General features: G+C 32.9%; 1 protein-coding gene across 1 annotated transcript in view; it reads left to right on the top strand.

The window, feature by feature from the left end:
* Positions 1-6,092: 6,092 nt before the first annotated feature.
* The window catches only part of LOC149560985 (keratinocyte-associated-like protein), a 33,000-nt gene continuing 23,237 nt past the window's right edge, over positions 6,093-15,855 (top strand). The window contains exon 1 of the mRNA XM_089824920.1: positions 6,093-6,215. Within this exon, the coding sequence (XP_089681046.1) occupies positions 6,209-6,215 (7 nt within the window). The 5' untranslated portion in view covers positions 6,093-6,208. The remainder of the gene's footprint in view (positions 6,216-15,855) is intronic.

The raw sequence follows: 15,855 nt of genomic DNA, 5'->3' as shown, positions 1-15,855 counted from the left end.
TGTAGGTGTTCATTTCTCATGCTTAGATCATAGATATGCACTGAATATTGTCAAAATTAGTAGCACACTCATGTTAGGTTATTGTGTAGTCCATTGTAGTCTTCTAGCACAAGATTTTCATTGATGCAAATTGAAGAAAAAAGTCATTTGAAGCTAGCTAAAATACTATATCAGTCATACGTCCCTTGCATGTGAATTGTTTGATGAAATTCCTTGAGCTTTCATCAGCATTTTTTTTTAGGGTAGATTTGAGGAGGGTTATTACAGTGGTATCAGAGCTTGCTTGCAAAGTGTTTGACGAAATGTCAAACAACTGAAGTATAAAGATTTTTGGTGTTTGAAGCAGTTATAACCTATTGGGGTCATTACATGTTGATTCATGCTTCTTCACATGGATTTCTTGGTGGTGGTTATGACTTTAAAGACTTCCATGGTTGTATTGCAATGACATTTTTGCTGAATAATGCATGGTAATGGATGCTTTTGGAGGCTAGGTTTTTTTCCCTCAATGAGGGTTTCCAAGGTATATCTCGTGTCACATTTTTGTGGGTATGTTGTCTATTCTCTTGCATGTGACTTTAATTGCTTATTTATTTCAAATCTATTATGGGTTATGTGGAAATAGTTATATTTTGCTTGTAAGTTTCCTTACACTGATCATATTAGAACTATCCAACCTATCCATAATGGAATGTAAAGACTTAGAAAGAGGAGTAAACTTATGATTCATTAAAAAATAGAGGAAGAAGTAGTGGTACCTCGAGATGCAACAACTACTTGATCATCTATTATATTCGTGGTCGTAATGTCTTAAATTGGAAGCACCCCAATTTAATGAAGGTTTAGCACCTATTTAGTGAGAGATCATCAATAACCCTCTCTATGTCATTTCGTCTTCTCTTTCTCGTCCCTTCTTCTAGGTGGAATTGAGGTAAAACCTAATGGATCCTCTTTAAAAGCTCCTATTTTCATGGTGATAAGTCCGAGGTAGGATTTATTTCTTCTAGGTCATTTCTTTCCACCCACCTTTCCACTTGGAATCTACTCTTAACACCAAAATAGGGTTTCCTCATAATCTAAACATGATTTCTAGGTTTCAAGACCAATTTTGGGTTCCCTAGATTGTCCCCAGGGTTTATGCACCTGACAATCAGGGGAACATTACACCCTTGATGCTTTAGGGGTGCACTACACCCCTGACATGCCAATCAAGGGCACATTACACCCTTGATGAGGCCCTATTTTGGCTTATTTTCTCTAGTTCCCATGTTTTGGATTATTGAATGTTAACTTCTATGATAGTCAACCTGCATGAGTTAGTCAATTTTGATCTCTATCTAAACCCCTCCATTTTCTCCATTTCTTATTTACGCCTAGATAGGGAAAAGAGAAGTTCATATATAAAAATTCCATCCATTGTTGAATAATCATCTATAAATTGTATGTATGAGAGAAAATCAACTACTACATTGGCTTTGCCAGGCTTATCAATAATCTTGATATCAAATTCTTGCATAAGAAGCAATCATCTATTTAACACCCCCCCCCTGTTAGGTTTTTTTATTAAGTATTTAATGAATAAATGATATTTATGTACAAAAAAATCTCTCATAATCTCTCATATCCTATTATATAATGCCTAAATTTGTTGAGAGCATAAATAACAACGAGAATCTCCTTCTATGTGACAACATCGTCGAGTTTCAGTCATTACAAGTTTTTGCTAATGTAATATATGAAATTCCTATACTCCATCCTTTTGACTAAGTACAACTCTAATGGAAAAATCAAAAGCATTTTTATGGATATGGAATGACTAAGCCCAATAACGCCTTCTTAACATTGGTGCTTTTCTTAGAACCTCCTTTAGTTGCTGAAAAGACTTATTACAGTTCAATGAGTTATATAATGGTGTAGAATTATGATTGTAGTCCTTAATAAATCTCTTATAATATCGAGCATATCCTAAGAAGCTTCTAACATATTTCCCCTTTGTTGGTGTAGGCAAAGTACTTATGACTTCTATCTTGGTTGGGTATACTTGGATTCCAAGTGATGAAATATAATGTCCCAAAACAATTCCTTCCATCATCATGAAACTCTTCTCATTGTTCAAAGATAGATAATGTTCATGGAACCATTTAATTACCTTGAGTTCTTCAAAATTAGATCCATAAGTAATGAATTCATCCATGTAAATCTCCATACAATCAGTAGAAATATCTATAAATATGTTGATAACAACCCTTTGAAAAGTAGTTGGTCCATTACAAAAACCAAATGGTAACACTAAGTATGCAAATTTTCCCCAAGGATAGGTAAAAGTGGTTTTATCCAGACCCTCTGGTGCTATCTTAATCTGGTTAAACTCATTGAATCCATCTATAACGGAGAAATATTTCTTTCTAGCCAAGTTATGTAGGACTTGATCTACAAATGGAAAAGGAAAATAACCTTACTTTGTAGTAGTATTTAGCTCCCTATAGTCTGCACACACTCTCCATTTACTCCCCTCCTTAGGTACTTTCACTAAAGGTGTACCCATTGGCTATTAGAAATAAGATAGATAAAAATAGCATCAAGGAGTTTTGTAATTCAATTTTGACAATATCCCCAAGCACTAGATTTACTCTTCTTTCAGGTTGCCTAATAGGTCTACACTCAGGTGTATATCCCATAGATATAGATTCGAGGATATAATCCCTTCATATCCTTATAATCCCATGAAAAAGCTTCACTTTTTTCTTGCAACAAATTTATGAAACTTTCTAATTATGAGGTAGAAATATTTTTGTTTACATTCAACCCCCTTCCTAGTGGAACTCCTATCTTAGCAATTTTACCAGTCATTAACATTAATACAATAGAGGTTGAGTTTATTTCATTAAGTAACAATGTATGCAGAAGCTATAGGAAAGCTAGAGATAGACCTTGGAGGAAGTATAGTTTGTAGGGAACATTCAATATATGGACAAATGTGAGAATCAACTCCATATTCATTTGAGAGAATAACTATCAAAATACCATCTTCTTATCGAGAGATCATAAAAGGGCTTTAGTCTAGCATCATGACCTGACTTACAAAATTATTATCCCCTAAGTCTAGCCATATAACTTGATCATTGTCTAATTGAGGCTGAGATGGAGAATGTAGAGCTATCTCTTTAGCAGAGAACTCATATGATATAATCATTTTTCCTGACTAATGTGTTATGCAGACATTAATTGTGGCTAACCAAGGTCTACCTAGTATAATCGGGCACCCTCCCTTATTATCTTTTGGAGAGAAAATGACAAGTATATTAGATATTCCCTAGAATCTAAAGAACTCAAGGTAATTAAATGGTTCCATGAACATTATCTATCTCTGAACAATGATAAGAGTTTCATGATGATGGAAGGAGTTGTTTTGGGACATTATATTTCATCACTTGGAGTCCAAGTGTACCCAACCAAGATAAAAGTGATAAATACTTTGCCTACACCAACAAAGGGGAAATATGTTATTATAAGAGATCTATTAAGTACTATAATCACAATTCTACACCATTATATAACTCATTGAAGAAGTAATCAAAATTTGCATGGAGTTCAGACTGTAATGAGTCTTTTCAGTAGCTAAAGGAGGTTCTAAGAAAAGCACCAATGTTAAGAAGGCGTTATTGGGCTTAGTCATTCCATATCCATAAAAATGCATGAGTTAGTAAATTTTGAGTTAGTCATTCCATATCCATAAAAATATCTTCTTCTTGAGATATCATAAAAGGGCTTTAGTCTAGCATCATGACCCGACTTACAAAATTATCATCCCCTAATTCTAGCCATATAACTTGATCATTGTCTAACTGAGATTGAGATGGAGAATGTAGAGCTTTCTCTTTAGTAGAGAGCTCATATGATATAATCATTTTTCCTGACTAGCATGTTATGCAGACATCAGTTGTGGCTAACCAAGGTCTACCTAGTATAATTGGGTACCCTCCCTTATTATCTTTTGGAGAGAAAATGACAGGTATGTAGGATATTCCCAAGAATCTAAAGTCACATTTACATCCTCAACTACTCCATTAGGCTTTACCGTGGAACTATTTGTAACCTACAGGATAGTAGGTGTTTCCCTCATGTTATTAATATCTAATTGTAACATGATATCTATGGTCAAAAGATTAATCACTACTCCCAAGTCAACTAAGGAATTTTTCACTTGAACCCCATTGATTTGTATGGTAACTACGAGACTTCTTGGATCTAAGTATCTAAGTATTTGGTGATGACTAGCTTTTCTAACATTAGATTAGACAATTGTCCCAAGACATGAACAATCTAAGGATCTTACCTTTTCTTGTTAGGCCTTTTGGCATAGGCATCTCTAATAGATTTGGTATAAAGTGGTACTTCCTTGATGACGTATAGTAAAGAAATTTTAAGAGTCATTTTCATTAAGTGATTCAAAATCTCAAGAGTAGTTGCATTATCAGGTGTGGATACAACTTGAGTAAGCCTTTGAGGAGATGCGGCTATAGAATCCAGCACTCATGTGGGAGTAACTTCAATCTTGTCTTCCATATTTAAATCCTCATTAGTAGTTACTTTAGTTATAATAGGCTGAGATGGTGAAGGCAGGCTAGCTCCCAATCTTGAATGTATATCACAAATGAACTATCTATCATTGACCTTTTCTTTTCTTAATGAATAATGTATTATTATTATTTTTAATTGGTAAGAGGTGGAAACCAAGATTATAATAATAATTATCGACCGGATTAATTATTGTTATTTACTAATTTCGAATAGACTCACAATTTACGATTGTATTGTAAGCTCTTGCCCAATGAATAACGCATTATTATTAGTTCCTGTCTGGCAAGATACTAACGCATCAGTTAGATGTAAATAACTTTTTCATCCAACCAATGGTATGTAAATATTTTTTTGCTTATATACAAATTTATAATGTTCACACATTTATCTATGATTTTAAAATATGAAAAAAAACTAATTATCTTTATTGCGATTGGTTGGGAGGAAAAACAATAAGGAGTAAAATTAATTTTCATTACATATTAATATAGAATTTTCAACCACTTTGCAAATACATTGATTTATAAGAACTCTATCAATGCATTAATTACAACTTTATCTTTCCACATTTGTGACAAGTTGATTATCTTTTTAAAAAACAATCATTTTTATCTTCCATTTCACAAATGAATGTCTAATCAATATTAATTATCATTATCTATTTTTCTTACCAAGTTCAAATATAGATATTTTAATCAAATATAGAGTTAAATGTTATATCTTTGTTTTTGAATTTCTAATTTTTTAAAAACTTTTTTTTTTAGTAAAAGTACTTAAATTATTACTATTATTTTACTTTTATAAAAATAAATTAAACAATATCATTTTTTAATTATATTTTATAATAGTGTTTGTAATATGTATAATTGATAAGTGTTAGAATTTTAAAATTATATCATTTATTATTATTATTATTTATTTAAACAATTTATCATTTAGTTTAAATATATTTAAAGCTTAAATATAGATTTTAATATTAAATTAATTATTATATTTTATATCAAAAAAAATAATAACAAAAAAAAATTCAATTAGAAAAGATATATAAATTATTATTAAATTTTTATAAACTATGTACTAAAATTAAATAGTTATATTATATTTCTTATTTATTAGATTATATTTATTCATTAACATCAAATTTATATGTATTCCATCTATTTATTATTTACAAATATACATATTAAATTATATAGATATTATTTTATAAATAAAAATTACTTTAATTTATGAAAAAATATGAACCATATCACAAGTGCATTTCTAGGCAAAAATTAATACATTCAAAATGATAATTTAGAACTATTTAATTTTATTCTCACTCACCTACACCTCTACGACCATTTGCATTAGGCAGAAACGACACATTGTGTCTTTTGTTTTTACTAATAAAAACTATAAAATTACATAACAGACAATATATACGTATGTACACACATATACGCGCATATAGATTTTGGGGCCCGCATATAAAAACGTATATACGACACTTCACTTGAGGTTCATCTTTTGCTGACATTTCAGTTTAGGGCTTAACGCGGGCTTTCACTCCATTTTTGTTCAAAACCCTCCATCTTGTTGTATTCTGATCTGCAAAATCACAGACACCGCCTTTCAGTTTATCGCCATGGCAGGTTAGCAAAAATCGTAACCGTTTTGTAATTTATTCAAAGATTGGGTAGAGAAGTACTCAGATCTAAACTGAAAATCGTGTTTCTTTGCTCTTTTTTGAAAATTCTTTTTCATTTAAATCTTTTCCATCAAGTTGTTTCGATTTGAAATTCATGCTCTTTTCCACCTGTCTTCGTACACTGTTCATATGAAATCTAGAAATCCCCTGAAAAAATATGAGTGTTAGCTATTTTAATGTTTACGAAAATTCGTGGTAGTGTATTGCAAATGGAGAACTGATTCGGTCAACCGAATAATTCGAAATTGTATTCGAGGATACTCTGTCTTAGCCAGTGATTTAGTTCTTCAAATCGGGTCTAAATGGCTATAATGTGATGCTAATTAACAACATAGCTCAAGACTATGCCCTTTACATTGTAGTAAAGCAAAATATGAATCTTTAACATTCTCACAAAGTTGTATTCTAATGAATATGGGCTGTATTTAATAGCTTCTGAGGATTAATCTTTAAACCATTATTAGTATATACTCAGTACATATGCTATGCCACTTTGGTTTAATACGTGTAAGGTATATTTGAGGGCAACGCAAGTTTAAGTTAATTAAGGTGCAAAATTTATGCAGAAGACATGTCACGAGGTTTATTGCATGATGTAAATGGGGTGTATTGGAGGATGGCCTAATTTTAGGTCTTATGAATGTAGCCCCAGCTTACTCAGCAGACATATGACGAGGTTTGTAATCAAAATTGTAGCTACATTCAAGGACGATCTAAATTAAAATTTTGTGATTAAGTATAACAAAAAAAACATATTGTGGGGTTATGGTATAATAATTGAGGGTGAGTTTGCACTTGATTTTAGATCAGAAGAGTAGTGCTAAATTTGTATATTAAAAAGGGTACATTCAGGGCAACCTAAGTTTCCCTTAAGAATATGGCCGAGGCTTGACTGGTGCAAAAATGGTGCCCAGGCCTGTCCCAACTTTGTCATACATCACTCACGATTTACCAAAAAGAAAACACAATAATAGGATTTTGACTTGATCATGTTACTATTTTTTTGGACCATTTTCTACTTCATATTTTAAACTAGGTTTCATTTGTTTTGCGCAGAAGTTTTTTTATTTTCCTCAAGTTTGTGATTTCGTTGGATTTAGTCCTCTCTTAAAGCATTTCACAGGATCAATCCATAAATGCATTTCTACTCAAGAGTTTTTTCTTTCGCTGATCAAATTGAACTATGATTTTTTCTTTATTTCCAAGAAAAAACAAACCAATTCTTATAAAGAGTTAGAAGATTCTTTATTGCTGATCCAAGCTCTGTACATTCATCTTTTTTTCCTACATTCTTTCTGTGATTATAAAACTGGGTTCTTTTGATCTCATCAATTCTTGCTTTTATCGTCATCTTTTTGAATTGTGGTGTGTGCCAGGGTTTGGCTTCAATCAACTGTAGCTTCATCTCAAAACTTCTTCTGGTTTATGCCTTTGTATTCTCTGAGGTCTAGAATAAAGTCTCGTGGGCTTCCATGCTCAGGTCTAGCTCAATGAAAAATGATCATAAGCTATACATTAAAATCATTTGACTTACACTTGGATTGGCTCCCATATCTAGCCCAAATAAACCCAGGTCCATCTCCAGGTTGGCCCAGGTCACATCCTGGGTAGCTTGATGGAGTATGTCTTAGATGCATCTTGGAAGGTAACCAAGAAGATCTGCACACAGTAGCACCCAAATTCAACAACAAAAGAAACATTTTTTTATAAAAAAAATAGCCCTAAATTGCATTTTGAAATCCTGAAATGATTAAAAGTGACCCATAAAGCCTCATTTGACAAACATAAGAGAACCAAGAAGATCTGCACACAGTAGCACCCATATTCAACAAAAAAGAAACATCTTATTGTAAAAAAGAACCCTAAATTGCATATTGAAATCCTCAAATGATTAAAAGTCACCCAAAAGGCCTCATTTGACAAACACAAGACACAAAAAACATCTGCTATCATTCTAACACTGTTTTAATTGTCAGTGGTGAAGGATTGTTAAGATATGCAGTATTTTTACCATGTTGCCATGAGAAACAATCAATTTGTAGGCAGGAGACTTCTTAGTCAAAGGTGAGTTTTTCTCAACTTTTTCCAGAATTTCTAAACTTCCTAGCTTAAAATTAGAAATAAATATTTTGATTATTTAAAAAAATTCTTATTGATATTTTTTTTTTCTTTTTAATGTATTGTAGCTTTAAATTGTTCTTTTCTTGTTTTAGTCTTGCTTTCATTTTCTGTTTTTGTATACCCTAGGATAATGTATTGAATTTTAATTTTTTTCTAATGAATGTCTCCATCCCTCTGAGATGCAGAGACCTCAAATGGGTGGGGACTTCATCTTGGTGTCTCCCGCTGTACACCAGTCTCCCACCATGTTTTACGGTGTCTCCAACACGTCTGAAGTGAAAAAAAAAATGCATAAGAATTTTTTTACCATCACTTTCGCCGCTGAAAGCCCAAAAATTGCCAATTGAAGCTCTAATTGACTGAATCCATGAATTGGCACAGTTTAAAACATTCTGAGTAGATGATAGATTTCTGATTTTTGTTTGCACTTTAATGTTTTCTGTTTGTATATCAGCAATTCATTATCAAACCATATATTTTTCCAGTAGCGGTATCGGTTTCCAAAATCTACAAGTATCCCCGTCTTCAAGTGACCTTGCCAATAGGTCATTCAAAATTAATCGAACATCACTTCTTTGGCTATATGTTATGATGATTGATCAACTATTTTGGAGAATGGGTTTTTCTTCAGTGTTGTAGTTAGTGTTATTATAAGAGTTTGCACAGTTGAGTGAAAGCACACCTATGTGTGCCATGGCTGACTAGGGAATTGGAGTTTTCCAAGGTCGATGAATAGGGGTTCCCATGTGGGAAAGTTAATATCATTTATCAAAAATAAAGAATAAGCTGATATTGTGATTGAGAGAAAAATTAAGTTCTCATCCTTTATCTAGTAAAGGATCGTGTAAGTGTGCTGTCCCCAGATTGAGTACCCAAGTTTTGCCCTAGGTTTTTATACTTTATAATCAAAATTTATATTTAGATTTTTTAAGTTAGAAATTAGCATTTATTGGAAATATGGATCAAATCACTAGATTGCTTGAATCAATTTTAAGATGGCTTGACCATAGAAGTGATAAGGTAGGGTGACTTGATAACGTGCTCTAGAGATCCCTTACCATCTCTTTTGGCCTCCAATGATTGGACATCAATATGCATCTGTTTACCATGATAGAGGTCATTAGAAAAATTAACAATAGAGTGCCCAGGTAGTCCATCCTTCCTAAGCCCAAAGGCAGTCCCCTTTGTCCTCCTTTGGACCCATGGCACTCCCTACTCACATACCATGAGGTGGTGCACTTAGAAGATGACCTCATCACAATCTTTGTACCTGTGGTTCCTCATTTCCCCTACCATGGCTATTTACAGAAGTCAAAACCCACACAGAATTTCACACATAAATCCCTTATTAAAATATTCCCAAGTCGGCAATGAAATGCATAGTAAATCAAATTTATGCATATATATGTATATTTCATACATAAATCCCGTATTAGAATATTCCCAACTCGGCAATGAAATGCATAGTAAATCAAATTTATGCATATATATGTATATACGTCTGTATGTATATCTATATATAAACTTTGACATACTAATATCATATTCCTGAACTGCCGACATAATTCAATAGAGAGTCATCAGTGGATTCATTATGCCATGTATGTGTCATATGATACTCTTACCAAGGATTGCAGATCTGAATGTTATTATTATCTATTTTTTTTGTTGTTGTTGCCTTTTCTGCTCCTTTGATGATTGAATAAATGAACATGGGTTTGATATGGTGATGCTTAAATGATTGATGTTTGAATGATGAAATTCATAGTTTGCAAACTCGCTGAGTTGCTAAGTACACTCTGTTTTGTTTGCTGGGCAAGTACTTGCAAGTTTAACTCTCAGGGTTTTATGGATGGGTAAAATTATCGATACAGGTAAAATGCTGAATAAAATTTGTTTTACAAATGCTGTTTTTGCTATAAAACCATGCATTTTCTTTTTCAAGATGTCAATTTTTTATTTAATATATTTTGTAACTGAATTTTGCAAAAAAAATAAAAATTCTTTAAGATGTTTTAATTTTTAGTTCTTTCTAAGCAGCTGAGTTTTCTCTGAGTTTTATCTGAGTTGGGATTTTTGGGCTTGCCGAGTACTCTTGGAGGCTGTTTCTGCAAACTATGGATGAATTAATTGATTTGATAGACAGTTGATGACTGATTTTTTATTCTAGGATGTCAGTGGGTTGATGATGATGTGATTGATTGTTTACTTTGTTGAATTGATCTTTGCTAATTGATAGATTGTTTGTTCAACCTTTGCAGATTCATAGATTGCTTGGTTTTGTGATGCATTGATTTGTGATGATGTATTGTTCTCATTTTGCCTCAGTAAAATGAGAACAAGGAAGGAGAAATGAGTCTTTGCATCATATGTTTTGGCCCTAAAGAAATTTTTGAAGACAACTTCAGGGTGAGCACAAGAGAGGGTTAAATTCTGCCCAAATTAGGGTGTTGGAGCTCAACTGCGTGTCATTTCCACGTAGAATTAATGTGAGCCCCAACAAGCCTTGATTTCTGCTCAAAGGCTGGAGCCAAGCTCTAGTAAAGGCGATTTTCCGCCACATTTTGGTGCTCAATTCCAAGTCCAGCTAGTTTTCCACTCATATACTTGGGCTCAATTTCAAGACCTTTCAAAATGTGATCTACCACTGGAACAAGACGAAAACCTTAAATCAAGTTGGCCAAATTGGAATGGCGGTTAATTAACGAAGTCAAGTTGGCCAAGTGAAGGGATAAATGAATTGCAAACCAAATAAAATTAAGATGAAGGTTGGCCCCATATAAAAGACATGATTGTTGGGGTAAGAAGCATATGCAAGAAGAGAGAGCCTTGATTTCAAATCACAAGTGCAATTTGAATGACATTAATTTTAAAAGCAGAGCAGACCTGGGTGTACAAAAATCAGAAAGGAAATAAGGGTCAAAATAATTGAGTATTGATTCAAGTGGATCTTTTTGGAGATGGAAGAATCCAAGGAGAAAATCAAACATTTCCTAGTTCTAAATTGAAATGGTGAATTCTTGCAGACCTGAAGCCTCATTAAACTCAGAATTCATTTAAAAATCTCAAAGTCATATTTTATAACCAGGTTTGCAATCATAGGTCCACAAACAATGGTGGATTGCTGGGTGTTTTTATTTGAGGAGAAATTGAATGTTTCGGATCCAAGAAATAAGAAATCAGTCCTTAAGTTTGAAGTCAGAGTTTAGTTTTAATAATTGCATGGTAGAATTCAATTGAGGATAAGTTTTAAGAGATACAAAATTTCAAAATCTTGCTGTTAATATCTGAAACTATTCATCATAGGATCCTAAAGATTCAATCAGATAGGCAACAAAATATTATTTAAAGTAGAATTACAAGCAAGGAGGATTCCATTTCTTAGAATTTGAACTTACAGGGTAAGCATGAACATGGATAAAGGAATGACACTGTAACTTGAAGATTTCAAGCAAGGTGACAGCAAAAGAAGAGTTCAAATGCCAAGTTCAAGTTCAAGTTGTTAATTTTCAGATAAGATTTATAAATTTGATTTTCTATAATGTATTATTTTGAATATAATGTATGATTCTTGTAATAGAAGCTCCCCTTTGTAATAGCACTTTTAATAATATGTACGTTTCAAAGGAGGGTTCTTTCTCCCTTTGAGTATAAGTCAAAAGGTTGACAACCTTTACCCAAGCGATATGACCCGATGAACAACCCATCAGTTCAAACGAGTTTTAATAAAAATTCATATTGTTATGCACATTTAATGGCTAAGCAACACAACCCGATACTATTGACAAGATAGAAGTGGGGGCACGTGAAGTGACTTGGCATTGTTGTGTTTCATATTGAAAACATTATGCAACCCTTCAAACACCGACAGTGAATGGGCTGCTTTATCCACTAAGGACATCTTTGACAATGATGAAACCATATAATAGTGGCCTGATGATATAATTGCTATAGTCATGTCACATGAAGCGCGATACGATGGTGTGTGGTATTCAAGCTAATCAAATTAATCGAGGGATGGTGACGTGGTCTTAATTACCATAAATTATAATGTGCCCGATTCAATTATATAGTCAAGGAAATGTCCTTAGGATTACACTAGATGTTTAATTTGATTGACGCTATAAAAAATTAACACAAGTGAAGGAGATATTAACATTAATGTGGATACGACAAGGCTGTTCAAGGTCCAATGTTTTGTGATTCAAGTGCTAAGATCAACGTGGGACCATCAACAATTTGCAAGTCATTCATCAAGTTAGGAAAGAGGTTTGAAGTTGGAGATCAAGATTATGGAAGTCCAAATGCAACGGCAAAGTTAATAATTATAAGGCTTGAAGGACAAATCATGGCTAGGACAAGGCAACATGAAAGAAAAAGGCATAATTGATAAGATGATAAATGTTGTATATCCAAATCTGTTGAAAAATTCAAGCAAGCGTGCTGATCGAGTTGCAAGTAGACACATCTCATGCAATAAGGAAATCAAGATGCAAATCAAATTGAAGTTCATGGAGCAAAATCAAGGCCAATACATCAAGTCAAGGACTATTTCATTACAAGCAATTTCAAGAATGCTTCACTGAGAAGATTTCAAGACAAGGAGGATGGAAAAGTGGAGTTTAAACTAGATAATCATGCTAAGCTGGCACAACCTCATCTCCATTAATCAATTTTTTCCCGGCATACATGTGGAGTGCATTTATTGCTTTACCACAATGAGTTTTCTCATTGGTCGATCTTCAAATGGATTTGTCTTCAAAGGCAATGTAATTTTCTCATTGGCCCATGGATTGGTGCCTTATTGTAATTGGTTGACATTAATGTTTGGAGGGATAATACTTCAGGGTCGTGTTGGAACAATCTAGGCTGTTGATATTGTATTAATTTGAGCCCCATGTACTTGAACTCCCTATATGAGGTTTGCTCAAATCATTTTTAAAGAGGGCCTCAAAATTGAGGTCCTTTGTTCCCCCTTCTTAGAAACTTGTCCCGACATACCAGTTTCCCAACATATCCCAGCACAGGTGTTATACTGATAATTGCTAAAACAACATGCAGAGAAAAAAGAAAATCCATTTGAATGCAAACAGTAAACAAGTCAGCTACTCTTATTGATTACTCCTTATCAATAGAATGTGATTTAAACTTCAATCAATTTGGGTTTTATTTAGGCTTTCTGGAAGAATCACATCAGTTATTTTTATTAGAAAATGTAAAAGATCAATGTTAATGTTGTAGCTTCAGTCAGATTGAATTGATCTAGAGTTAAATCCCCAATGGTTATTGGTTAAACATTATTGCATTTGATTAATCATCAGTTATCATATATATTGTAAATAATGTCAAATGGAAATTAACTCGCCATAACCAATATTGATTAACATAGAGACATGTCTCTTCTGCTCCTATATATATGCATTTGGATCTGCACTTGGAACACATAGAAATAATCAGGAGTGTTATTACATTTGCGGAGATCCTATCCCTAAAATGAACATGGTATCAGAGCCAAACTGCAAATGTACATCATATGGCTATTAAGATGGAGAGCTGGAGAGTGAATATGGATATTATAAGCTCCATATCTAAATTCCATGCACCACTAGGAATGATCGCCATAGTCATCTATCATTAAACACCACAATATGTCTGTCTATCACTGAAACGGGAGTTAAAAACAATCGGAGATTGAATTATATCTATATGTTAGATCCATTAATATTAGGATCGATCAATACTGGAGATTAATCTGATATAGTCGAAGATCAATTTGCAGCCGTCTACAGACTAGAGAATATATGGACAAAAGAATATATATACAACAGTTGCATAAAACAAATCGATTCCGGCAATCTCACAACGAGAAGAATACTGCAGTTGCAGATATTTAACAAGAACCAAGGTTAGCATAATGTTAAAAGAGCGTTCTCCCATCGGCAATAAATTAATGTGATCTGCAATCTATATCAGCGATTGACTGGAAACTAATCAGTGATTGGTATCTGCCAACAATCAATACTTGCCATCACTTATAAACAGTGGCTTGCTAATTAAATGGTCTATTGAAATTTTATATGAGTGTACAAAATAAATATATCTTATTATATAAAATCTGAAAAATCACCAGTCTGATTTATAAAATATCAGAAGGGATTGAAGCTACAATAACAAGATACTGAAAGAAAAAAAAGGAGGTTCGGATGTAAAGAATATGCAGCAGTCTCTGAAATTTATCTGTGATAAATATGCAAATTGGAGTCTCTTCAAATAACTTAATTGCTAGAGTTTATGGAGTGGTGATGTCCAGTTATCATGAGTAGAGCAATGAAAATAAAATGGGATACAAGTATACAGTTCCGGCATAAGGTAAAACATATATATTGCCTGAAAACTCAACATGTGGTATCCTGAATATTTAGCCAATAGTCTGATTATTGTTGTTAAGAATCAATATGTCTTAATGCGGAGAGTTTGATAGAATATAATTAAGAGAAGAAAAGTGCGATTAAAGAAATATAAACAACAAACTGAGCTTTGCATAGAAGACAGAGGCAGCAATAGTACTCTTGCTATTATGAATAGAAGCTAAGGCAGCAATATTAATAAGTCAGAATGTCAAAGACAGGTCAGCAAGTATTGCCACATAACCTGTCTATGAGATAAGAAAACTTTAAATCAGCATCATTACATAGCAATTGTAGTAAATAAGTGTTAATTATCAAAATTAATTTCGAGGAGAATGAACTTATTTATATTGGTCTCAAATCCTATTATATATCTCAGAATTTGTATGAAACTTTCAAGTAAGGTACAGAAAGAATGTAACTGAAATAAATGATTTTTGCCACTGGAGTTTAGAAGGAATGAAGAAACAAATTGATTCAGACTATCGGTATACTTCAATACCAATATATATATACTGCACAGATTGTATAATTCTTATACTGTATACTTTGAATTAATAATGACTGTTGGTAAGATAGAAAATCTAGAGAGAACCTGCGAATACAATGCTGAAGACTGATGAGATAATTATTTGTTTGTGTGTTCTATTGACATAGGTATCACCTTAGTTTTATATGCCCACTGGGAGTCATGTCCCATCGGGGATGTGGCTCTCGATTAATATTCATTTTATGCAAACAAATAATTCAATCAACACAATTGAATCTTTAGACAATCGTTCAATTATGAGATTAGCCAATCGAGATTCCTATGATCTCTTATTGTTTATTTTTGATATATATATATATATTCAATAATGTTTTATCCTGATTGAACTAACACATTTACACTCCCTCTTAGTTTAGAAGGATAAACACATATGTAAATAGAACACCATTGGTAATATTTAGGAATGACACAAGGAAATCTTTAATTAAAAGACTTCCATTATGAGTATTGGCCCATCAGAATATCAACACATGATATTCACCAAATGCTCTTTTGGTATCATATTG

This window comes from Cupressus sempervirens, chromosome 4 (assembly GCF_028749045.1).
Source record: "Cupressus sempervirens isolate cs-2001-9-10 chromosome 4, ASM2874904v1, whole genome shotgun sequence".
In the NCBI taxonomy this organism is placed as follows: domain Eukaryota; kingdom Viridiplantae; phylum Streptophyta; class Pinopsida; order Cupressales; family Cupressaceae; genus Cupressus; species Cupressus sempervirens.
The sequence above is the reverse complement of the archived record's forward strand: the minus strand, read 5'-3'. Positions and strand labels throughout refer to the sequence as shown.